At 45.4% G+C, this 26,596-nt stretch overlaps 1 protein-coding gene across 1 annotated transcript; it reads right to left on the bottom strand.

Annotated features, from left to right (window-relative positions):
* LOC134359980 (complement component C8 gamma chain-like) lies at positions 1 to 26,229 on the bottom strand. Its single transcript, XM_063073909.1, has 7 exons — positions 26,031 to 26,229; positions 25,068 to 25,204; positions 23,184 to 23,254; positions 18,193 to 18,294; positions 17,730 to 17,831; positions 14,455 to 14,490; positions 1 to 7,300 (listed from the first exon to the last, which is right to left on the bottom strand). The coding sequence occupies exons 1-7, from the start codon at positions 26,166 to 26,168 to the stop codon at positions 7,278 to 7,280; spliced, it is 609 nt and encodes a 202-aa protein (XP_062929979.1). The 5' UTR covers positions 26,169 to 26,229; the 3' UTR covers positions 1 to 7,277.
* Between the last annotated feature and the right edge of the window lie 367 nt (positions 26,230 to 26,596).

Here is a 26,596-nt window from a genome sequence, read left to right as displayed (position 1 = left end):
TATGACGTGTCAGTGTAATGATAGAGGCCATTTGCATACTTTTACATACTGTATAACCTGTAATGAATTATGTAAAGAACAAAGAATGCTTAATCAAACAATGTATTTACAATGTTACTCAACTCTTACATAAATATTAAATACATGAAACCCAGCTGGTTTCCCTGGCTGCGTAAATCCAGGGAAGACACACTCCGGTCCCACCAAACCAGTGAAATTGAGACGGCTCTCCCAGCCCAAACCCTGGTTTGTGTGGATGCTGTGTAATCTGCAGCCCTGTTACAACTCACTGGCAGAAACAACAGACAGCACACTGCGTACAAATAAAGGAATTATATTTATGAATCTTAACTTAACTAAAGGGTTAGTAAAGAAAAGAAAGGAAAACAAACAAAAAGGACCCATTATAATTTGACAGTCAAATGTGCACAAGTTGGAGCTCAACTCTTCCTAAAACTCATATTCACCGATCCTCAGTCGATCTCGGCACCTGACTCCATTGAATCACGAATCCCCACCGGGTCAAATCCTACGACCGGTTCTCTCCAGCGTCTTCTCTCTCCATCTCCCACCGAACAAAAGAAAACCAAGACCAACCTTCCTGAATGGATAACACACATTCCTCGGCATCCCTTATCTTCAGCAGTAACCCAGACAGGCTGAAAGCAGAACAGACTGCTCTTACAGAACTGCTAAAAATGGAATACCTGCAGCGTAGCAGTAAAGCTGTAACCAGGGTGTTACATACAGAACACAGCTTCCTTTGAGACTCCAGCCATTGGACTGTTGTCCCTCTGATGTCCAATGACTCCAGTTGGACCAGGGCTCCTTGTTGGCACACAGACAAAGGATGAATTGTTCTTGAGGGCTGTCACTCTCGCCTCATGTCTGGAATGCATCTTTTTGACCCATGTTTGGACTTTGGCAGAAGAAATAAATGGGCAGGCTATTATTTAAATGGGGAGAGAATTCAAAGTTCTGAGATGCAATGGGACTTGGGAGTCCTCATGCAGGATACCCTTAAGGTTAACCTCCAGGTTGAGTCAGTGGTGAAGAAGGCGAATGCAATATTGGCATTAATTTCTAGAGGAGTAGAGTATAGGAGCAGGGGTGTGATGTTGAGGCTCTATAAGGCACTGGTAAGACCTCACTTGGAATACTGTGAGCAGTTTTGGGCTCCTTATTTAAGAAAGGATGTGCTGACATTGGAAAGGGTACAGGGAAGATTCACTAGAATGATTCCGGGAATGAGACGGTTAACATATGAGGAACGTCTGTCTGCTCTTGGACTGTATTCCTTGGAGTTTAGAAGAATGAGGGGGGACCTCATAGAAACATTTCAAATGTTGCAAGGCATGGACAGAGTGGATGTGGCAAAGTTGATTCCCATGATGGGGGAGTCTAGTACAAGAGGGCATGACTTAAGGATTGAAGGGCGCCCATTCAGAACAGAGATGCGAAGAAATTTTTTTAGCCAGAGGGTGGTGAATCTATGGAATTTGTTGCCACGGGCAGCAGTGGAGGCCAAGTCATTGGGTGTATTTACGGCAGAGATTGATAGGTATCTGAGTAGCCAGGGCATCAAAGATTATGGTGAGAAGGCGGGGGAGTGAGACTAAATGGGAGAATGGATCAACTCATGATAAAATGGCGGAGCAGGCTCGATGGGCCGAATGGCCGTCTTCTGCTCCTTTGTCTTGTCTTGTGGTCTAAAGGTCTTGATGAAACCCAAAATGAGCATCCATGAGCAGGTTATTGTTGAGTGAGTGCTGCTCGATCGCCTCTCACTGGGCCTTTACCAGTTTACTGCCCAGTCCGCCTATTTTCCATAATCAGTGTGATAACAGTGTAAACTGAATGCGGGGGGGGGGGGCAGCAGGTAATCATGCAGGTTTAACTGGAGGTGGAGCGAGTCCTGGAGGACTGCTCTTCGGTACAGCTGCTGGGAAGTCATCAGGTTCTGGAGTTTTTGCTGTACCCAGTGATCTCAGCCAATTCTTGATACCACATGGAGTGAGTGAATTGTCTGGGGACTGGCGTCAGTGACAGTGGGGATATCAGGAAGATGTCAAGTTGGAAGTCATGAACTGACATATTGGAATGGGAATGGGAAGTGGAATGAAAATGGTTTGCCACCAGGAAGTTCTGATTTGACGGATGGAGTGGAGGTGTTCGACGGAGCAGTCCCCCTATTTATGACAGATCTCTCCAACGCAAGGGAGGTTCCACTGGGAGCACCAGACCCTACGGGTGACCGCAGCAGATTCACAGGCGAAGTGTTGCCTCACCCAGAAGGACGGTTCGGGACCCGGAATGGTGGTGAGGGAGGAGGTGAGTGGGCAGGAGTACCCACTTTTAGGGATAAGTGCAGGGAGGCAGATTAGTGAGGAGGGACGAATGGACAAAGGAATCATGGACGGAGTGATCATTGCTGAAGGTGGAGAGTTTGTGGGGAGGAGGGCTAAAAGAAGAGTGTGAATGAGAGGGGTCTGAACAATATCTTGAGTGTGGAATTACATGGGATAAAATCTGCAGATTACAGATTAGTAATGTGGGTGCAAGGAAATTCATTGCTCAGGTGAAACTCACAGCGTAAACAATGCTCTGGTAATAATAAACGTAACAATAAGTAAAGTGACAAATACAGCACGACAGAGTGGACAAAGACTGTAATGCAGAAAGAAATGCTGAAGGGACAACATTGGAGTACCTGAGAGAGGCGGGGCTCAGATCTGGGACAGTGGCGCGCCACTGGGAAGGGATGTGAAAGGGGTGACTGATTGAGAGATCTGCCAGCAGTGGGGAAGGAGCCGGGGTCTTACAGGGAAATGTGGAGCAGGCAGGAAACAAAATGATCCTTTGTGTTTAAGGATAGAAGGGGAAGTTGGGAAGTCATTGTGAAAATGCTGAGTGGGAAAGGTCAGGGGAAGTGAGCGGAAAGCGAAACTGGAGTTTCTGAGATATTTATTGAATACGCAGAGTGTGTGAACCAGACAAATGCAAATGCAGAAGAGTGTAAAATAAAACAACGAATGGCAGGAAGTGTGCTGGGTGGGATATCGTGGGGCTGGTGAAGAGGGACGGGGAATGAGATTAGACCAACAGTAAGACTCAGGTTGGGGAGGGAGAGGAAATTCTCACAAGAAAGCTTGTGAAGGTACAGTATGTCGACAGTGACAAGAGAATGGGATATTTAAAGAGCACGGGGTAGAATGTTGGGCAGGCCGGACGGTACACAGGAGTGTGAATAAAAGAGAGGAGGAGAGAGGGGGCCAGAACGTCATCCAGCTCCAAGCCAGTTGGCAATGAGTCTGGGATGAACTGGGGGTCAGCGTCACAGTGAAGGATATCGATCTGTGTGAGAAGTTCAATGGCCATCAAGTCAGTAAGTAAATCATCAGTCTCCCCTCTTAACAACTGGAGTGCATCCTGACCAATACATAACTTCCCTTCACCTAAGACCCTGCCCACTCCCCCTAATGTCCAGATACACATGCCACAGTAGTAAGTTTATCACCAAACCTTTCCAACGCAGTCACTGCCCTCTTCCCTCATTGTCAGGGCTGAGTAATGCACAGTCTGTGGCTGTGACACTGCAGTGGCTACTGAACTTCATCACTTGCTGATACCGCAAAATCCTTCTCACGTCCCCCTTCTCATTCTCCCCACAATCTCCCCTCGTTTACAGGCCGTCCCTGGGAATTAGCATCTCTGTTATCCTGCTCCGTTAGAGTGTGTGTGTCTGAAAATGGATCCAGAGAGGTGGGGCATATCTGCCCAGCGAGGGTCACGGGAGTGTCTCGGTGTCAGAACACCATGCCTCAAACAAACCCTCTTACAATAACTGGACCAGGCAATAATCCTCCCCTCCCTCGAGTCCGCGAATGGGTTATGCTGGGACAGCCAAGGGTACCCAAGGATCAGGGGTATGAGTGGTGAGTCAATAATGTAGAAATGAAAGTCTTCCACATGATTTCCCATCCTCATCCACAAGACCACAGTTTGTTGCTGGATCTGCCCGGAGCCCAGTGGGTGGCCGTCGAAGACAGCTGCGGGCATGGGCGGGATCAACTCTCGCAGCGGCATGTCGAACCGACGGGCAGTTCCTAAATCCAGAAAATTGCCCACTGCCCTAGAGTCAACAAAAACCTTCACCTGCCTCGAGTTCTTGCCCCAGGTGAATTCCACCTTCAGTAGGAAACCAGGATCTGTGGGGATTGGGCATAGTGGGTGCTACTGTCAGTCTTCCCGACAATAGGTGGTCTTATAGTTCCCTAGGTGACTGCAGCTTCAGACATTCGACCTACAGGTGACCTGCTCATGCAGTAAAAGCAGCAACCTTAACTCTGATGCGGGGATCTCTCATCGGAGAGTCTAGTGCAACTGACCTGCATGGGCTAGCTGGGTCTTGAGTAGGCGATGGGCTGGTCGTGGTCTGAGGTTGGGAGTGGTACTGCAATTCGTAGGGACTGGGCTCAGACTGGCTGGCTTCACCCTCCTGAACTGGTTCCCCCTTTTGCTCGGCCAGACAGATAAACTGGCCGGTAAGAACTAAATTATCTGCTGGCTCTCCCAAGGCAAGGGCATCCTTCAGTTCATCTCAAAGTCCATGGCAATATAGCGTGGCCAAGGCCTCCCTGTTCCAATCACTCTCCTGGCAGATAGTCGGCTGCTGACCGTCACTCCTCACTGAATCTTCATCAGGCGGTCCGGTCGGGTGATGAAACACCTTCCTCATGGCAGCCACGAATCCGAGCAAATCCTTGACCTATGATCCCAATGCGCGGTGGCCCAGGCCAGGGCTCTGCCAGTCAGAAGAGAGATACTGAAGGCCACCTTTCCACACTCCGGAGGGAACGCAGGTGGCTGGAGTTCAAACACTAATGAGTACTGGACGAGGAAGTGGTGACAGGAACCTGGGTCGCCATCGAATCTCTCTAGGGTTGGAAGATGTACAGACTCCGCAGTGCGACCAACAGCCTCACGTGAGCGACTTTGGCTTCCTCCCTGCATTAGCTGACACATAGCGACCTCGGGCTCGTGCATCTCCAGGTTCTGTGTTGAGGTTGTCTTGCTGTTGTTGGCTACAGCTGACGAAAGGCTCTGATACCCCACTGGGTCCATGTTGGCTCAATCTTACTGTGACAAGAGTGCTTGACGAGGATGGTTAGGGCCCAGATGCTGGAGTGTCCGAAGCCAGGATCGAGAACTGAGCATAAAAGAATCGCTAGACGAAATCACTAGTAGGGCCTACAACTGAGCACCGAACCTCAGTTCAGATGTTCCTTAAATATACGATTCTTGGCACCCATGATTAGTGGGACCATCCCAGACCCTTAAAAGGGCCGCGCCAGTTATCCGTACTCTGGGAAGTTAGAGCGTCTAAATCCCAGAGCATCCCATAACTGCAGGTAGCTGAACCAGCCTGACCCTCGCCTCGGGCCCTGATACCCTGACCTTTTCATTCTGGCCTGGCACTTAAATCATCATCTCAACATTGGGTTCAGAGGCTTGGATACACTCTGGGGCCTGGGCCCCACTGCCTTGATTCAGCCTGTACCTGATCTTTCCAGACTTGGTTACCTGGCACTTAAATCGTCATCCAAACGTTGGGTTGTGTTGCTTTGATATGCTCTGGGGCCTGGACTCTGCCACCTCGATTCAGCCTGTACCCAACCTTTCCATTTCAGCTCAAATCCATCGAACCTTGCATCTTTCCTGCTGCCTCACCTCACATCAGTACTGCCGCATTGGATTGCCTCCAGCCAAAGGAAGTTGCAGGCTATTGTTTGCGGTGAACTTTTAACAGAAAAGGTGCGATTAACAAAGTACTGAGTTGTTTTCTTTGTTTCATTGGCCTCAGCAAGTAGTTGCTGAAATTCACCAGCACCACCTTAAACTGGAAAACTATGTTCAATATTCTGACACAGAAACTACCCCATACACACTTGATTAATTTCACTTCGACACTATTTGGTTTGTCCAGTTTATGCTCACATTAAAGTCCCTGGCAATGATTGTATTAACCCTGTTACATTTTCTGCCTTATGCTTTGTCCTGCATTATCACTCCTGGTCGGGAGCCTGTGCACAAATGACGTCTGCCCTCGCTGCTTCCTAGTTCCTCCCAAGTTAATTATACTTTATTCTCCATCCAATATCATCCTTCAAATACCTTTCTTTCCAGGGACATTCCTCCGTTTGCATTTTACATAGAAACATAGAAACACAGAAAACCTACAGCACAATACAGGTCCTTTGGCCCACAAAGCTGTGCCAAACATGTCCCTACCTTAGAAATTACCTAGGGTTACCCATAGCCCTCTATTTTTCTAAGCTCCATGTACCTATCCTGGAGTCTCATAAAAGACTCTATCATATCAGCCTCCACCACCGTCACCAGCAGCCCATTCCACGCACTCACCCCTGACATCTCCCTTTTCCCTTCCAAAACCCAAGTATCCTGGAATATTTAATTTCCAATGTTGGTCAATTTGCAACTACATCTGCACAATGTAAATTTGATTGTATTCATTTGTTTCTATTCATGACATTCACCGTGTTATGAACACTTCAGATACAACCTTCAAGTCTATTTTTAACCACTATTTCCCTGCTCCATGTCTCATCTGGAAGTATTCCTTAATGCTTATGTGTACCGGTACTGTCTCATTATCATTACTCAGTGAGTCGAGGGAAGTCAGAGGAGAAGGTGGTTAGGGAAGTGTTGGAGGTGGAAGAAGGAAGATGGTTGGAAAAGGTGACTGAAGAAGTGGTTCGTAATGAGGTCAAAAGTGGAAGAGGTAAGATGGCAACTCTGGAGAAGTGGTGCAGCCACGATTGTAAAAGATGAATCATGTGGTTTAGTCACACAGCTCATGAATTTACCGAGGGGCACAATTTCCCCTGCTTCTTCCTCAGGATCAACTTGAGAACCATCAGCAGCAGACATGGGACAAAGACTGTTGCAATGTACCAGAAACTAATGGTCCAGTCCTTGCCTCGATAGAAGTTCAGAAGTAGATTCTGTTACCAGATTTCCTTCCTCCTTCAGCTCTGCCAGCCACACGGATGGTCAGGAACTCCTGACTAAAGGAAATCCCTCTGCCATAGATTCTAGATAGAAGGGCAAGTGACTACAGGAGTAAAGGAGATCACCAGGATTTAATGCCATGCCCAACTTTATTTGATCAATTGGCAGGGTGCTGATCAGATCCATCAGTAGAGAAATCACAAACCATCTGCGGGCAGAGTGAGCATGGCTCAACGCATCTGGCTTTAAGATTTTCCAAAATCGTCATCTGTTGAGGCAAAACAAAAGCAACAACTCAAAACTAACACAGTAAAGCCACAGAGTTGCAGCTGGACCCTGTTACTTGGGTATTCCCAACAACTGCTTGTCCTCCCACATATGGGTTTTATATGATCACTATATTTTATGGTTTTTAAACCAAAAGCTCGGGGAATAAAGATTGTCAGAAACTGACAGCAATAATCTTTCGCTCCAGGTGACAGCTCGGTGTTGATCCTGGTCAGCTTGCTATGACTTTGAAGATGCAAATCACAAATCCTTCATCCTTAAATGCCTTCAGTTAGTCCTGACGAAGGGTCTCAGCCGGAAACGTCGACTGCACCTCTTCCTACAGATGCTGCCTGGCCTGCTGCGTTCACCAGCAACTTTGATGTGTGATCCTTAAATGCCTTGCTATGTGCAGAAAGAGACCACCTGAACTCACAACTTTTTTCACTGAGAGAGTTGAACTTAGAACATAGAATAGTACAACACAGTACAGGCCCTTCGGCCCACATTGTTGTGCCGACCCTTAAACCCTGCCTCCCTTATAATCCCCCACCTTAAATTCCTCCATATACCTGTCTAGTAGTCTCTTAAATTTCACGTGTATCTGCCTCCACCACTGACTCAGGCAGTGTATTCCACGCACCAACCACTCTCTGAGTAAAAAACCTTCCTCTAATATCCCCCTTGAACTTCCCACCCATTACCTTAAAGCCATGTCCTCTTGTATTGAGCAATGGTGCCCTGGGGAAGGGGCGCTGGCTGTCCACTCTATCTATTCCTCTTAATATCTCGTATACCTCTATCATGTCTCCTCTCATCCTCCTTCTCTCCAGAGAGTAAAGCCCTAGCTCCCTTAATCTCTGATCATAATCCATACTCTCTAAACCAGGCAGCATCCTGGTAAATCTCCTCTGTACCCTTTCCAATGCTTCCACATCCTTCCTATAGTGAGGCGACCAGAACTGGACACAGTACTCCAAGTGTGGCCTAACCAGAGTTTTATAGAGCTGCATCATTACCCCGCGACTCTTAAACTCTATCCCTCGACTTATGAAAGCTAACACTCCGTAAGCTTTCTTAAACACCCAATCTACCTGTGAGGCAACTTTCAGGGATCTGTGGACATGTACCCCCAGATCCTTCTGCTCCTCCACACTTACAAGTATCACTTTGTACTCTGCCTTGGAGTTTGTCCTTCCAAAGTGTACCACCTCACACTTCTCCGGGTTGAACTCCATCTGCCACTTCTCAGCCCACTTCTGCATCTTACTAATGTCTCTCTGCAATTTTTGACAATCCTCTATACTATCCACAACACCACCAACCTTTGTGTTGTCTGCAAACTTGCCAACCCATCCTTCTACTCCCACATCCAGGTCGTTAATAAAAATCATGAAAAGTAAAGGTCCCAGAACAGATCTTTGTGGGACACCACTAGTCACAACCCCCCAATCTGAATGTACTCCCTCCACCATGACCCTCTGCTTTCTGCAGGCAAGCCAATTCTGAATCTACCTGGCCAAACTTCCCTGGATCCTATGCCTTCTGACTTTCTGAATAAGCCTACCATGTGGATCCTTGTCAAATGCCTTACTAAAATCCATGTAGATCACATCCACTGAACTACCCTCATCTATATGCCTGGTCACCTCTTCAAAGAACTCTATCAGGCTTGTTAGACACGATCTGCCCTTCACAAAGCCATGCTGACTGTCCCTAATCAGACCATGAGTCTCCAAATGCCCATAGATCCTATCTCTAAGAATTTTTTCCAACAGCTGTCTCACCACAGACGTAAGGCTCACTGGTCTATAATTACCCGGGCTATCCCTACTACCTTTTTTGAACAAAGGGACAACATTCACCTCCCTCCAATCCTCTGATACCATTCCTATAGACAACGAAGACATAAAGATCCTAGCCAGAGGCTCAGCAATCTCTGAGGGATGGGAGAGACAGGTGAGGACAACACTGGAAGACTGGAACCTATGGGAAGCAGCTTGGAGATAGCAATCATTGTCTCCCAACCTCAAGGCAATGAAGGGTGTTAGTTATCAATGAATTAGGTTGGATTATACAGTCAATTAGTCCATGATTGGCAAACTTTCCAATTTACTCGGAGTCATATTCGGTGGAGATGTTAATCTATTCACAATGCCAGTTACCAGTTATGAGAGACATTAACCATTTACCTGGGATATGACTGCTTTACTGCAGGCCTCACCCATTTACCATGGGCACTTTTGTTTAATTATAGTCTTACTCATTTGCAAAGCTTAGTATCAAATTACCTGCTTGTTGGGGTCCTTAACGTGTTTACCAACAACCTGTTTTCTCAAAGCTGTGTTATTTCATGAGTGGAGTTTCACTTTATTCAGGTTATGAACCATTTACTGACAGTTATTCAGCCAAAGACCTCCGGAGAGAGAGGAGATAGGAGAGATTAGTTTGGAATCGATGCAGTGCTAAGAGGAGAGAGCAGGACAGAGAGTTATAGAAACATAGAAACATAGAAAGCCCACAGCACAATACAGGCTATTTCTGCCCTGGGAAAAAGCTTATGACTATCCACACGATCAATGCCTCTCATCATCTTATAAACCTCTTTCAGGTCTCTTCTCATCCTCCGTCGCTCCAAGGAGAAAAGGCTGAGTTCACTCAACCTATTCTCATAAGGCATGTTCCCCAATCCAGGCAACATCCTTGTAAATCTCTTCTGCATCCTTTCCATGGTCTCCACATCATTCCTGTAGTGAGGCGACCAGTACTCCAAGTGGGGTCTGACCAGGGTCCTAAACAGCTACAACATTACCTCTCTACTCCTAAACTCAATCCCACAATTGATGAAGGCCAATGCATCATATGCCTTCTTAACCAGACTGTCAACTTGCATAGCAGCTTTGAGTGTCCTAGGGACTTGGACCCCAAGATCCCTCTGATCCTCCACACTTACCATTAATACTAGATTCTGCCATCATATTTGACCTACCAAAATGAACCACCTCACACTTATCTGGGTTGAACTCCATCTGCCTCTTCTCAGCCCATTTTTGCATCCTATCGATGTCCCGCTGTAATCTCTGACAGCCCTCCACACTATCCACAACACCCCCAACTTTTGTGTCATCAGCCAGTTTACTAACCCATCCCTCCAATTCTTTATCCAGGTCATTTATAAAAATCACGAAGAGTAGGGGTCCCAGAACAGATCCCTGAGGCACACCACTGGTCACCGACCTCCATGCAGAATATGACCCGTCTACAACCACTCTTTGCCTTCTGTGGGCAAGCCAATTCTGGATCCACAAAGCAAGGTCCCCTTGGATCCCATGCCTCCTTACTTTCTCGATAAGCCTTGCATGGGGTACCTTATCAAATTCCTTGCTAAAATCCATATACCCTACATCTACTGCTCTACCTTCATCAATGTGTTTAGTCACATCCTCAAAAAATTCAATCAGGCTTATAAGGCACGACCTGCCTTTGACAAAGCCATGCTGACTATTCCTAATCATATTATGCCTCTCCAAATGTTCATAAATCCTGCCTCTCAGGATCTTTTCCATCAACTTGCCATCTACTGCAGAAAATCTCACTGGTCTATAATTCCTGGGCTATCTCTACTCCCTTTCTTGAATAAGGGAACAACATCCACAACCCTCCAATGCTCCAGAACCTCACCCGTCCTCATTGATGATGCAAAGATCATCACTAGAGGCTCAGCAATTCCCTCCCTCACCTCCCACAGGAGCCTGGGGTACATCCCATCCATTCCCAGTGACTTATCCAACTTGATGCTTTCCAAAAGCTCCAGCACATCCTCTTTCTTTATGTCTACATGCTCAAGCTTTTCAGTCCGCTGTAAGCCATCCCTACAATCGCCAAAATCCTTTTCCGTAGTGAATACTGAAGCAAAGTACTTATTAAGTACCTCTGCTATCTCCTCTGGCTCCATACACATTTTTCCACTGTCACATTTGATTGGTCCTATTCTCTCACATCTTATCCTCTTGCTCTTCACATACTTGTAGAATGCCTTGAGGTTTTCCTTAATCCTGTCCGCCAAGGCCTTCTCATGGCCCTTTCTGGCTCTCCTAATTTCATTCTTAAGCTCCTTCCTGCTAGCCTTATAATCCTCCAGATCTCTATCATTACCAAGTTTTTTGAACCTTTCATAAGCTTTTCTTTTCTTCTTGACTACATTTACACCAGCCTTTGTATACCATGGTTCCTCTACCCTACCATCCATTCCCTGTCTCATTGGAATTTACCTATGCAGAACTCCACACAAATATCCCCTGAACATTTGCCACATTTCCGCCTTACAGTTCCCTGAGAACATCTGTTCCCAATTTATGCTTCCAAGTTCCTGCCTGAAAACTTCATACTTCCCCTTATTTCAATTAAATGCTTTCCTAACTTATCTGTTCCTATCCCTCTCCAATGCTATGGTAAAGGAGATAGAATTATGATCACAATCTCCAAAATGCTCTTCCACTGAGAGATCTGACTCCTGACCAGGTTCATTTCCCAATACCAAATCAAGTATGGTCTCTCCTCTTGTAGGCTTTTCTACATATTGTGTCAAGAAACCTTCCCGATCACACCTAACAAACTCCACCCCATCTAAACCCCTTGCTGTAGGGAGATGCCAATCAATATTTGGGAAATTAAGATCTCCCACACGACAACCCTGTTATTATTACACCTTTCCAGAATCTGTCTCCCTATCTGTTCCTCGATGTCCCTGTTACTGTTGGGTGGTCTATAAAAAACACCCAGTAGAGTTATTGACCCCTTCCTGTTCCTAACTTCCACCCACGGAGACTCAGTAGACCATCCCTCCATGACTTCCTCCTTTTCTGCTGCTGTGACGCTATCTCTGATCAACAGTGCTACGTCCTCACCTCTTTTGTCTCCCATCCTGTCCCTTCTGAAACATCTAAAGCCTGGCACTCTGTAACCATTCCTGCCTTTGAGTCATCCAAGTCTCTGTAATGGCCACAACATCATCGCTCCAAGTAATGATCCAGTTCTGGAGAGAAAGCAGATCAGTTGGCTTTATACGGGATCGATGCAGGGCTAAGAGGAGAGAGTGGGATAGAGATGTGGATAGAAAGCAGATCAGTTGTTTTTTTATAGGATTGATGGAGGGCTAAGGGGAGAGAGCAGCAGAGTCAAATATACTTGGGTCTGATACAAAGCTCTGAGAGGAAGAGCAAAGGATTAGTTTGTGATTGGCACAGGTCTCTCAAGAAAGAGCACTAGAGATCTGTGCTGAGATTATGGATATTATGGTCAGGACTGTAGACAGCAGCTTGATCTTCTCATCTTCGAATTGTTAGAAATCTCAACATCAGCAAGAGTGGAGGCAAACGGGGTAATGGATGTGGGAAGAAAAGCAATGACATGTAAGTCTTGCCTACAGCTAGATGGATTGGAATGGATTTTACAAATATAGTTGGGCTAGAGAAAAGTTGTTTATCAACAGCTGTAGACTAAAAGACTGAGAGTTAACATTGAATGCACAGGACTGTCAAGAGAGCTTTTCAGGAACATCAGAGATCTGTGCTGGGATGCAGTCAGTGTCCAGAAAATGGACATTATGGTGAGGACTGTAAACAGCAGCTTAATCTTCTCAACTTTAAATTGTTAAATTCTCAACTTTGTATTTGAAATAAGGAATACTTCTGTGCTGAGGTTGGGTATAAATCTGCTTGAGTGATTCTTGAGTTGCAAAATAATGACCATGGTTGTGAGAAGCAGCTACATTTGCAAATACCACAGAGGGAAAAGTAGACAATAAGTGAGGCAGTAGATTACAACAGCAGAGACCCTAAGGGTTTTATTTTGAGTAGAGATTGTAAGAGAGAGGAACTCATTGCACCCTGGTCAGTAGTGTTATGAGAATTTGACATGCGGAGCAATAACAGGTCCCTGCAAAAAGAGACCTGGTAGGACAATGTGGAACTAGGGTAAAAACTGGGAAAGGTATGTTTCGGCAACACACACAAAATGCTGGAGGAACTCAGTAGGTCAGGCTGCATCTATGGAAAAAGAGTAAACGGTTGACGTTTCAGGCCAAGACCCTTCTTCTGTCCTGATGAAGGGTCTCGGCCCACAATGTTGGCTGTTTATTCTTTTCCACAGATGCTGCCTGACCTGCTGAGTTCCTCCAGCATTTGCTGTGTGTGTTGCTTGGATTTCCATCTTCTGCAGATTTTCTCGGCTTTAAGGTATGTTTAGGCTAAGGCAGACAGCCATAAGGGAAGCTTCCTTCAGCTTCCATAATGGAATTCTTCCTTCAACCAATACCAACAAAACCAGATTACTTTGTCAGTCATACAACTGGACAACTCTGGGATCGAGAGGACAGAAATATCTGCCATATTTGCCAAAGTAACAAAAATCAATTCATTGAACAATAGGTGGTAGACAGGGAGGGTGGGTTACAAGACTCCGAAGCAGGTTAATACAGGCTACGTTATCGGGTGAGAGGTTTGACATTCCTGGAAAATGGGCTGTATCACATCCTTTCCATAACCCGAAGTCAAGTGAATCCCACGCCAGCTACATCCCTCCAACCATTCGCTTCTTGAACCAACCAGCAAGACCCTAATCACTACAATCAGCAATAGTTTGACCACTTTGCACTAAAATGGACGTTTTTGTTCTAATTGTGTATTCTTGTTTGAATGTGTATAACTTATGTTTAATTTATGTTTTACTTGTTTGATGCCACGTGCCTGCGCTGCTGTTGAAAGATTTTTATTGAACCTTTGTTTACTTGTACTCGTGGATGTGACGATAAACCTCAACTTTGGCTTTAGACGCATCAAGGACTGCAAATTGAAAAAAAGAAAACTAAACCTAGTGTCGATTTATTTGCGAATTTATTCATACAAATTCTGCGAGAGAGAATTTTATTTTGTATCTCCAATTTGTGAATTCTGTAAAGACAAATTTCTGGAATTGAAATGGCCGTAAGGCAGAGGGTCACCTGTATAAGGCAAGCAATAGTTTGAGCACCTGAAGCACAAAGAAGCGAATGGAGCCAAGTTGGTGATAAGGGTGATGTCTGGCAATGGCATATTGCATTGTATTTGTTGGTCATGGAATGCACGAGGAAGTGTTCAATAAGCTGGAGTAACTCACCAAGTTGATGAAACTCATCAGCGGCATCACAGAACCCTGTAAAAGAGTACAGAGAGTCAATGTTATGCCTGTCACAGGGGCGGTGTCCCACTGCCTATCAAAGTCCATTAAGAAAGATTATTACAGAACCAATTGGTGGGAGTTGGTCAGATTTTTTTTTGCTGGATGCTGTACTGGGGAGTACAATGAAGAAGGGAAAGGAAATAGTGCAACGTTGCAGGATTTGGGGATAGAGGATCAGAAAGGTGTAGGATGGACAAGGGTAAGATATAAGCACAGTAAGATGGAGACAATGAGATAGAGAGGTAGGATACAGGACAGGAGAGCTAATACAGAGAGAAGGAAGGAGAACGGTAGGATGGAAGGGGAAGTTAAAGAAGGAATGGTAAGGACAACTGGGATAAATGATTGATGGAGGAGTGTAGGGGCGGAGGAAGATGAGCAGCATGGAAGGGAATACTGTAGACTGGTGAGACGAAAGGATGAAATGGTGGGATGTTGCAGTAGTAAAATGGAGGACTGCAGGGACGGAATTGCTAATAGGTGCCCGGGATAATTTTCCAGAGCAATATGTTCCTAACCTAACAAAGGAGGAATATTACTGAACCTAGTTCTGAAGAGAGGTGGGTTAAGCACACCAAGATTGTTCAGGGAACATTTAAGAAATAGTGACTATAACATCACAATTTCGGTTAGCAATAGAAAAGGAGGAGCAAAACAGAATAAAAATCATACACTTGAGGAAAGCCCACTTTAATGAGAAGGATCTGGCTCAGGTTAATAGAAACTGAAAGTAAACAGGCTTAGCAGAGCAATGGGCTACAGTTGAGACACATGTCCATGTAAAGTCAAAGAAGAGCAAACACAGAGGAAGGGAAGCATAAAAAGGCACGTGTGAAAATTGTTGGGTTATATATACTAATGCGAATCAGAGAAGAGAAAACTAAGATAAGAGACTAAAGGAGAACAAATGAGGAAAAAGGAAATAAAATGCTGGAAGAATCTGTGGAAAGAGAAACCGGTCAACATTTCAGGTCAAAGACGTTTCATTAGTGTTCTGATTCTGTCAGAGTGGACCTCTAGGTACCCAAAGCTTTTCTGCCACCAAGAATGGTTTGGGATGTTACCCACTCCGTTGTATCCAACTCCAAAGAATTACCAAAGCATCCATCAGGTTGAACTCCATCTACCACCCTAAAGCATTCACTTTCTCCACCACTGCTGCATCATGGTTGCAGAGTGATATCACCCATAAAATGTAATGCAGTTACTCCTTCAGGCTGCTCCTGCAACTCCCGTCCAAAACATGGGTCCTCGGCCTCCGAGGAAGAGGACCGGAGGTGCAGAGGAACTCTGTCACCTGCAGGTTTCCATTCGCTCGTCAATCCCGGGTCAAAATCTTGGAGCTCCCTCACCCACAGCTCTGTGGAAGCACCTTCACCAGGAGGAGTACGATGAGTCAACAAGCCAGCTCACTACTGCCCTCTGAAGGAAAACGAAGGATGGGCAGTAAATGCTGGTCTTGCCAGTGACACCCGCATCCCAAAATAAACAATATCTCTTGTCAATTTCTTCATTGTTGCCATATCTATGCAACTGATCCATCGTTCACTCATTTTAATTCACACCCATTTCTTAATGGTCAAACTGTAAGAAATTCCTTCCGTCTGGCCCACTCAGCTTTAATCATCAATCCTGTGAGTCAGTTAAGAGGAGGGGGAAGTTCTTTTTCCACCTATATTTTATTTCCATCCCCTTTCATTCCATCTAGATTAAGGATATGGCTCCAGAGACACAAAGGACTATAATATGGAGCAAAAAGCAACTACTGGAGGAAGTCGGGATGAAAGGAAATGTTAAACAGAAGAGGTGCCGGAAATCCAGAGTGACACATACAAGTTGCTGGAGGAGCCCAGCAGGTCACACAGAATCTATGGAAAGCAATAAACAGTGCATATTTTGCTCCTGATGAAGGGACTCAGCCTGAAACATTGGCTTTTATTCCCTTCCATAAATGCTGTTTGACCTACTGAGTTCCTCCAGTATTTTGGAAAAGAAATGTTGATACTTTCAGTCACGGCTGTGGATCAGGGATTCACTTTGTCCTCATCTCCCACCCTGCCAATGTCCAACTTCAACAGATCGTCTGCTTTTTCCACCATCTTCAACGGGATTGCATCACAGGGCACATGCCTCTCTCCTCCTCTTTCCTCATTCCAAAGGGGACCATGCTCTTTCAGCTCCCGAGCTTGATGTTCCATTTCCACTAACTACTCCTCTTCCCACTTCCTTATCCAAAGCAATTACCGGAAATTCAGCACCTGTCCTTTCAGCTAGCCTCCTCAAACATGGGATCAAACACTCCCAGTTGAAGCAGCATCCCAATATAGCATACTGTATTCAATCTGTGCTAAAGAAGCTGTTCATTTCTCAACTTTTCCATTTTCATTTCTACATAAGACATAGGGCCAGAATCAGGCCACTCAGCCCATCGACTCTGCTTCACCATTCAGTCACGGCTCCTCTATCCACAGATGCTACCTGACATGCTGAGAATGGCCAGTTTTCCTGTTTTTATACCTTACTCTTGTTTCTACGAGAGAGAAAAACACAAGCAACACACACAAAATGCTGGTGAACGCAGCAGGCCAGGCAGCATCTCTAGGAAAAGGTACAGTCAACGTTTCGGGCCGAGACCCTTCGTCAGGACTAACTGAAAGAAGAGGTAGTGAGAGATTTGAAAGTGGGAGGGTGAGAGGGAGGTCCGAAATGATAGGAGAAGACAGGAGGGGAGAGATGGAGCCAAGAGCTGGAGGAGAGAAAGGATCAAGGGAAGGGAAGCCTGGGGAGAAAGAGAAGGGGGAAGAGGAGCCCAGAGGGTGGAGAGCAGGCAAGGAGTTATAGTGAGAGGGACAGAGGGGGAAAAAAGAGAGAGAGAAAAAAAAGGAGGAAAAAAATTAAAAATATATTAAATAAATAAATAAGGGATGGGGTGTGAAGGGGAGGAGGGGCATTAGCGGAAGTTAGAGAAGTCAATATTCATGCCATCAGGTTGGAGGCTACCCAGACAGAATATAAGGTTCTGTTCCTCCAACCTGAGTGTAGCTTCATCTTGACAGTAGAGGAGGCCGTGGATAGACATATCAGAATGGGAATGGGATGTGGAATTGAAATATGTGGCCACTGGGAGATCTTGCTTTCTCTGGTGAACAGAGCTTAAGAAAAACACGGTTAGTTTATTTAAAAGACAGACTTATCATTGGGATGATTCTAACCATATTGAGGGAACGCGTAGATGAATATTTCTGGGATGTTGTTGCTGGTAGCAAGTTGTTGAAACTTGGTCTCTACAGCTTCATCGACATTAGAGGTTCTCCCTGGAAACAGAAAAAGAAATTATTATTGTGAATGGAAATCACACAGTCCGCCTCTACTCTGTGCTTTTCTTATACCTAATTAGTTCTGTATCTGTCCTGACAGTGTTTGATGGGATAACAGAAGAATGCTTCACTCTGTGCTTAAGCTGTGTTCCGCTCCATACAGCGGGACCTTATGTCCTCCATCTAGCCCACCTTACACCTGATTTGTCATTCGGAATTCACCATTTCATGAGTGTTGACACCTCTCACTCTAACTAGCACAAAATTCAGAAAAGTAATGAAAAGTAGTTTGAGGTCCATGTCAGTGTGTACCCAGGTTTGGGATTCATGGTTTTCCTCTAACACATTCTTTACCCACCATAGAGTTTGACAGTGATTTTCCGTCTTTGCTGAAAGAAGAGTATTGCGTAATTGGTGTAGTCTGTTTCACCGACCACAATGTCAGTGGTCAGTCCCCGATCTGCAGAGTGAAGCAAAAAGACACATTCAGGTTGTTAATTCCTCAAATTCTACGTAAGATAATAATGCTGAATTTTGGGACAGACTGTCAAACCTGACTGTTTTTGAGCAACTCCTAGTATACGCTCCATCTGAACGATGAACAGTGTAGCCCCAATGGAGACTGACTACTCAGCCTATTGGAGTCAGCCAAATGGCTCACTCATCAGCCCAGTTATGCAAACTCCTTTCATTGCAACTTCACCTGCAATATTTCTTTTGTGAAATAGTGCTACAAATTATGACCAGCCAGTAGTCACACTTGGAGCAATCATAATCTATTACCAGCTGTAGTCAAGAACTCTCAAAGATCAGAGTCTCCACCATCCTTTGTTTCCAGGCACAACCACACAGTGAGCATGATCTACATCCCACCACCCACCTAAAACAACTCCTGCCCAACACCATCCCCAGCCCCAACCTCTCCATCAGAACCCCTGGCCCCAATACCTCCATCCCTCCAGTGGTATTGATCTCTGATCAAATCCATAGCCTCGACTCACCATTGTATACCCAATTCCTGAATAATTGTCCATTCCACCTCACCATCACAGCCTCCTACACCCTGACACCTCCCTAGCCACAATCCCAAACTACATCCCTGCCCCAAAATCCTGACCACTTCCACATTGATCCCTGTTCCACAACTTGAGACCCTCCTGGATCTCCAATCAGTCTCTGACGCCCTCATGTGCCCAGTCACCAGAGCCTGCTCTCACCTTGGATGCTACGTTTTCTTGACCCAGCTGATCCCCAGAGCACTGGTGCATCTTTAGCTCCAAGGATGCTCAACATCTTTTAGTTCACAGCAACATCCCTGAGGTTTTCATCAATACATCACTCAGTGCTGAAACTAATTTGAAATCTGCTCCCTTGGACTTTTGACAGTTTGCATCTAAACTCTTCAGGAACTTAAACTTAGCTTTATAAAATCTTATTTCAACTTCTCTGCTCTAAAGAAAACAACTGAAAGTTTTCTCAACCCTGACTGGAAACCCTCACTCTGTCCTAGGGTACTAAGGCTCCTCCGTGTTCCTCCAAATCCTTCAAGGTGTCAGAAATGGGCGTCTTTCAGTTCTGTGTAACCACCTGACTTTTACACCTTCACTTTACCTGTTGCTTTTGATTTCTCCCATAATTTCTTGGTTTGAGAAAAGGGATAGAGTCAACAGCTTTACGGGATGGCAAAGAGAGTCAGCATCAGGGGAGTGTTGGGGAGGGGGGTATGAATGTCAGCATCTTTAACGCTGGAGTGAGTTCATCATGGGGTTCAACAGACAATAGACAATAGGTGCAGGAGTAGGCCATTGGGCCCTTCGAGCCAGCACCGCAGGAATGAGGGATATTGCCAATGCCTCACACAGTACGTTGGGAGAAGATGAGCACCAGCTCTTGTTGTGGAAGAGGGTGAGCAACTACAGGGAAGAATTAGCTCCAGTCCTTGAAGGGAGAGGGAGCTGAGGGAAGTGGGAATGGGTCTGTAGTTTAAGGGAAAATAGATGAATAGGAGGAGATTAACATCAGAGGAAGGAGCATCGGCCCTTCAAAGGAGGAATATAAAATTGTCACTTCAGGGGAGGGTTTGAGAGCATGAGTGAGGAGACATGACATTCACTTATTCAAAGGGGAGGAATGGAGGTCTAAATGACTGAGTGTGGAAGAGAAGAAAATCAGCTTCAAGAAGGAAAGGGAAAATCATATCAGTCTTTGGGGACAGAGAAAGAGGGTCGACAATCTTAAGGATGTGATACAAACACAGTGTGTTTAGTGGCTGGAGAGAAACCTTCAAGGGAGGAGGATGAGGTTGGAGATCAGTGGAAGGGAGATGGCACTGAAGGAAAGTGGAGAACAGATCTCTGGGGGAGGGTGGGGGCGACAGGAACGCGGATGGTAGCTCTCCATACCCTCTCATCCATGTACCCATCCAAACTTCTCTTAAACATTGAAATCGAGCTCTCATGCACCACTTGTGCTGGCAGCTCGTTCCACACTCTCATCTCCCTCTGAGTGAAGAAGTTCCCCCTCATTTTCCCCTTAAGCATCTCACATTTCACGATTAACCCATGACCTCCAGTTGTTGTCCCACCCAACCTCAGTGGAAAAAAGCCTGCTTGCATTTACCCTATCTATACCCCTCATAATTTTGTATACCTCTATCAAATCTCCCCTCAATCTTCTACGTTTCAAGGAATAAAGTCCTAACCTATTTATTCTTTCCTTATTATTCAGGTCCTCCAATCCCGACTACATCCTTGTAAATTTTCTCTGTACTCTTTCCACCTTATTTACATTTTTCCTGTCGATGGGACACTACTCCAAATTAGGCCTCACCAATATCTTAAACAACTTCAACATAACATCCTATCTCCTGTACTCAATACTTTGATTTATAAGGCCAATGTGCCAAAAGCTTTCTTTTTGACCCTATCCACCTGTGCTGCCACTTTCAATTAATTATGGACCTGTATTCCCAGATCACTTTGTTCTACCACATTGACTTTGCTTCACACATAGGTTACCATTCTGATCTTCCAGGGGACCAGTTTTGTCTCTTGCAATCCTTTTGCTCTTAATATATCTGTAGAATCCCTTAGGATTCTCGCTCACTTTGTCTGCTGGGCAATCTTATACCTCCTTTTAGCCCTCCTGATATTTTTCTTAAGTGTTCTCTTGCAATTCTTCTACTCCATAAGTACCTCATTTGTTCCTATCTGCTATGCACCTCCTTCTCTTTCTTAACCAGGGCCTTAATATCTCTTGAAAATCAAGGTCCCCTAAACCTATTACCTTTACCTTGTATTCTGATAGGCACATACAAACTTTGTACTCTCAAAATTTCAACTTTGAAGACCTCCCACTTACCAAGTACACCTGTGCCAGGAAACAGCCTGTCCCAATCTACACTCGCCACATCCTTTCCGATACCATCAAAATTGGCCTTTCTCCAATTTAGAATTTCAACCTGGGACTATCTTTTTCCTTTTCTACTTTGAAACTAATGCCACTGTGATCACTAGATGCAAAGTATTCCCTGACACAAACCTCTGTCACCTGCCCTGTCTCATTCCCTAAAAGGAGATCAAGTATCACAGACTCTCTCATTGGGACTTCTATGTACTGATTAATGAAACTTTTTTGAACACATTTGACAAAGTCTATCCCATCTAGTCTTTTCACAGTAATGGAATTTCAATCAATATAGTTAGTATCACCTACAATAACAACCTTGTTTGTTGCAACAGTCTCTACAAATTTGTTCCTCTAAACCCTGCAAACTGTTGGGTGGTCTATAATATAACCCTATTAATTTGGTCATACGTTTCTTATTCCTCAGTTCCACCCATATAGCCTCACTAGATGAATTCTCCAGTCTGTCCTGACTGAGCACTGCCATGACAATTTTCCTTGACTAGTAATGCCACCCCTTCCCTTTAATCCTTCCCACTCTGTCACTTCTAAAACAACAGAATCCTGGAATATTGAGATGCCAGTCCTGCACCCTCCTGCAACCAAGTCTCACTAAAGGCTACAATATCATAATTCCAGGTGTTGATCCATGCCCTGAGCTCATCAGCCTTTCCTACAATACTTCTTGCTTTGAAATATACGCAGCTCAGGGCACTGGTTGTACCATGCTCAGTTTTTTGATTCCTAGCTTTGTCTAAGGTCTTATCAACATCTGTCTCCATAACCTCTCCACCAACTATTCTAGTACTCTAGTTCCCATCCTTCTGCAGCTCCAGTTTAAACCACCCCATGCAGCACCAGCAAACCTTCCTGCTGGGATATTAGACCATTCCAATTCAGGTGCAAACCGTCCCTTCTGTGCAGGTCCCACCTTCCCTGGTAGAGAGCTCAATGATCCAAAAATCTGATGGCCTCCCTCCTACACCAACTCCTTAGCCACGTGTTAAACTGTCTGATCTTCCTATTTCTGACTCAGTAGCATGTGGCATGGGTAGCAATCCCGAGATCACAACCCTGGAAGTCCCATCCTTTAACTGAGCACCTAACTCCCTGAACTCACTATGCAGAACCTCATCACCTTCCTACCCATGTCATTGGTGCCTACATGGACCATGACCTTTGGCTGCTCACCCTCCTACTTGAGAATGCTGAGGACTCGATCCAAGATGTCCCAGACCCTGGCACCCAGGAGGCAGCATTCCATCCAGGAATCTCATTCTTGTCTGCAGAACCTCCTTTCTGTTCCCCTAACTAATGAATCCCATATAACCAAAGCTCTCCTCTTCTCTCCCTTTTCTTCTGAGTCACAGAGCCAAAGTCAGTGCTGAAGATCTGACCACTGTGACTTTCCTCTACTACGTCATTTCCTCCACCTGCCCCAAACGGTCTCCAAAGTGATATACTTTGTTGTTATTGAGAGGGACGGCCACAGGGTTACTCTGCACTGGCTGCTTAGCCTCTTTCCCCTTCCTGACTATCACTCAGTCTCCTGTACCTCTCTATATGTCCTAACTACCACTCCGTCAGCCTCCTGAATGATCCAGCGTTCATTCAGTTCCAGCTCCAACTCCTTCACACTTCACCCTTCATGAGAGGAGCATAAAGTGAGTATGAAGAAAGAAAAAGGAGAGAGTTAACTCTCTGGCAGTGAGGGGGCAGAAGCACAGCCCTTCAGGGCATGAGGAGCAAATGGGACACGTGCGCTGGGGGGGAGAGGAGTCAGCACTTTCAGGGTAGGAGGGTAGGGAGTCAGTCCAATGAGGGTGGGGACAAGGCCAAGCATTTTCAGGGGATCTGGGAGAGAGGCAGCAGCTGTGCAGGCTGAGTGCCTCCTGGGGAAATGAGAGGAATGAAATATTATAAGGTGACAACGATTTCACAAACTTTTCCTTGAGAATCGCCCTGGGGTCACAGCCTTCTTGTAGTCTTGCTTAATGTTCCAACAGATCCCATCCCTGAGAGAAAGAGAAGAGAATATTGAGTACATTTCATTGTGTTGCAGGTTGGAAACTGATTCTTTGTCCAACTCAGACACTGCACAGAGATGTCTTGATTTTACCTTTATCTTGACTTTGCAGAGACTGATAACGGTAGGACATAAACAATGATTGGTAGGGCACTAGGGAGTACCGAGGAACAGAAGGACCTTAGTGCATGTCCAATGATCCCTGAAGGTAGCAACAAAGGTCGATACTGTAAGATGGTAGAGAAGGTATATAGGGATAATCCTCTTCATTACATGAGACAGAAAATATAAGAACAGGGAGATTATTGTGCATCTAAATAAATTATTGGCCAGGCCACAGCTCAAATGCCCTATGCAGTTCTGGTAGTCATACTATGGGAAGGATTGAGTGCAGAGGATGCAGCCTGGGATGGAGTGTTTCAGTTAAGAGGAAAGATTGGACAGGCTGGGAAGGTGAGATGTAAAACCATAAGACAGGAGCTGAATTTGGCCACTTGGCCCATTGAGTCTATGCTACCATTCAATCATGACTGATTTATTTTCCCTCTCCAACCCACTCTGGTTCAGAGGTCCATGAGAAAGAACTTTTGCTCTGCCTAGGTGAGTGGTGGAGGCAAGGGTTTTATGTGAGCACTTGAATTGCCACAAACAGAAGGCTACAGAGCCAGTGCTGATAAGTAAAGATGTTACTTTAATGGTCAACCTGTACATAACATGACTCTCTGAAGTGTCAAAAACAAAACTTGTCAAGTTGACTGCTGCGACCATGGTTTCCAATTTGGAGAGGTGTCTGATGAGAGCAGGAGGCTCGACTCCCAACCAATCAGAGCAAGGGGCCCAACTTCCATCCGGTGGGAGCAAGGGATCTGACTCCCATCCAATGGAAATGATAAACACAAAATGTTGGAGAAACGGCAGGTCAGGCAGTGGAGGGAAATGAATAGTTGAATTTCCAGGCTGAGACCCTTCAAAAGGACTGAAAAGAACGGGGGCAGAATCCAGAATAAAAGGGTGGGGAGAAGTAGGAGGAGCATGAGCTAGCAGGTGATAGGTGAATCCAGGGGAAAGGGGGAAAGTGGGAAGGTGGGGTGGGGTGGGGGGGGGGAAATTGGCCGACCATTTTAATTCCATTTCCCACTCCCACACTGATATGTCTGTCCACTGCCTCCTCTGCTGAAAAATTCAGGCAAGATGCAGATTAGAGAACAACATCTTGGTAGTCTCCAACCCGATGGCAATTTTTTCTAATTTCCAGTAACCGCTCCCATTCTCTCCTCCCTCCTTCTTATCCCTCTGATCTCTTTAGCCTTTCTCTTTTCCCTCCCTGCCTCCACGACCTGTCCATCACCCACACCTTCCTCCTTCTGGTCAACCACCTCCCTCCCTTTATTCCACAGCCAAGCGTCGTCATCTATCAGATTCTATCTAATTCAGCCCCTTGCCTCTTTCGCCTATCTCCACCCAGCTTCTTACATCAATTTCCCCCTTCTCAAACGTACCTAACTTCACCCCCTCCTCTAGATTCACCTATCACCTAGCTCCTGCTGCTCTCTCTTTCACCGCCCTTTTGTTTTGGCTTCTAGCCCATTTCTTTCCAGTCCCGATGGAAGGTCTCGGCCCGAAATATCAACTGTTCGTTTCTCTGTATAGATGCTGCCTGACCTGCTGCAATCCCCCAGTATTTTGTGTGTGTTTCCCTGGATTTGCACCATTTGTGGTCTCTGCTGTGCTTCCATCCAGAGAGATTGGTCAGGGGAGCAGGACTGGGAAATTGGCAGAGAAAAATACTTGGTTACGCTCACATTTTGCGGAGCGTGTTGATACGCATGTCTTCAGTCTGATCGCTCACTCGCATAGTAACCGCTTCCAGATTGTGGTTATTTGTTTTCAGATACGAACATTGCGATCCAACAGCAATGAGGCGCCACACACCTGTAAACTAAAATAAAACATCACATCAAGCAGTCCCAGGGCAGGAACGTTATGGGTTAATTACAGAGTGAAGCTTGCTCTGCACTCTGTATTCAAACATTCCCACTGCAGGAAAAGCAAGAGTCAGTGAAAATCAAACTCCCCGCACCATCCCAATGACCTTAAATTGTGTCCTTCCCCGTCCCCACAAGAATTGCTTATTTCTCCATTCTAAGTAATCCTAATATTCTGAGAATTTGCTGTAGCAAAGCATCTTAGAACACCTCAATTCCCCATTCTGGCTCCCCACTTCTCCTTCCGTTCTTGTCACCTCCCTCTGGTGCCCCCCTGTGGTATTTTGTGTTTGTTACCTGAAATTAAATCTCCTCTTTCCGTTGTATGCCCTGCGGTGAATGGTCTTAGCTCCTGCAGGCTGTTCGTGCAACTGAAATTCCTCCGTCTTTCTAATAGATATTTTTGTGCTGTCAGTCTCCATTTATGAAGCCAAAGATCCCAACTGCTATTTTGATAGTTTTCTCAATCTATTTCAGACATACAAATAACCTCAGGTCTATTTCAGCTTCTCTTTCAGAATTGTATTATTTAGTGTAAGATGCCTCTCCTCATTCAGTCCACCAAAATACCACACTTCACATCACATCACTACAATCTGCCGCTTGACTGTCCACTTTGGCAGCCTTGGCTTCAACTTACTGGCAGAACTACTGTATCAGTCATCTGTAAAGGGTGAAAAATACAATTCTGCTGAGGAGAGTGAGTCAGGGGCTTGCCTCGCCAGTACGCTGATCACTCCACCATTAGAAAGTGTTGCAGTTAAAAGGTTGTGCCATTACCTGCTGAATGTTAAAGTTTTGCTGAGCCTGGATCTTGTCAATTGGACTCTGGCCCCGTGCTCGCCGTCTCGCCGCACTGCCACTGGAAAGAAAAGTCAAACTTAACATGAAAAGGAAGATCAGATTGAAAGGCCCCATGCTCTGGAGACAGTGAGTATATCTGCTGACTGGGCTGTTTGGAGTTACCAGCAGACAGAGCAATATTTACAATTGACAAGGTCCTCTTTGGTTTATCATTAAATAAACGACAGCCTACAAGGTATACTTGAATTCTAGGCAAACCTCCTGCTCTGCAGAGCTAATAATGTAACCTTATTTGAGATTGATTGTTACCTTCAAGCCCACCATCCTACCTTCCTGTCACCATATCCCTCAAGCTTATCTAGAAAGGCTGTTAATGGTGCTAGAAAGGTTGTGAACCCTGTAAAATTTTCTGTATAAACAGGACCTAAAATGTAATCAGATCTTCACATAAAAGAAAACCTAATTAAATGAATAACCCAAAAAACATCATACTTGTTCATTTATTTATTGAGAAAAATTATCTGATGTTACATGTATTTGTT

This window comes from Mobula hypostoma, chromosome 21 (assembly GCF_963921235.1).
Source record: "Mobula hypostoma chromosome 21, sMobHyp1.1, whole genome shotgun sequence".
NCBI classification, from domain to species: Eukaryota; Metazoa; Chordata; class Chondrichthyes; order Myliobatiformes; family Myliobatidae; genus Mobula; species Mobula hypostoma.
The sequence above is the reverse complement of the archived record's forward strand: the minus strand, read 5'-3'. Positions and strand labels throughout refer to the sequence as shown.

Bases quoted from the DNA above. Each gene is read 5' to 3' on its own strand.
- LOC134359980 (XM_063073909.1), bottom strand. From the start codon at position 26,168: ATGGGGCCTTTCAATCTGATCTTCCTTTTCATGTTAAGTTTGACTTTT. The intron at 18,295-23,183 runs GTTTGTGAAATC...TTCACTCTGCAG, and splicing joins AGGGCGATTCTCAAGGAAAA to ATCGGGGACTGACCACTGAC. The intron at 14,491-17,729 runs GTTAGAATCATC...ACTCTTTTACAG, and splicing joins CTACGCGTTCCCTCAATATG to GGTTCTGTGATGCCGCTGAT.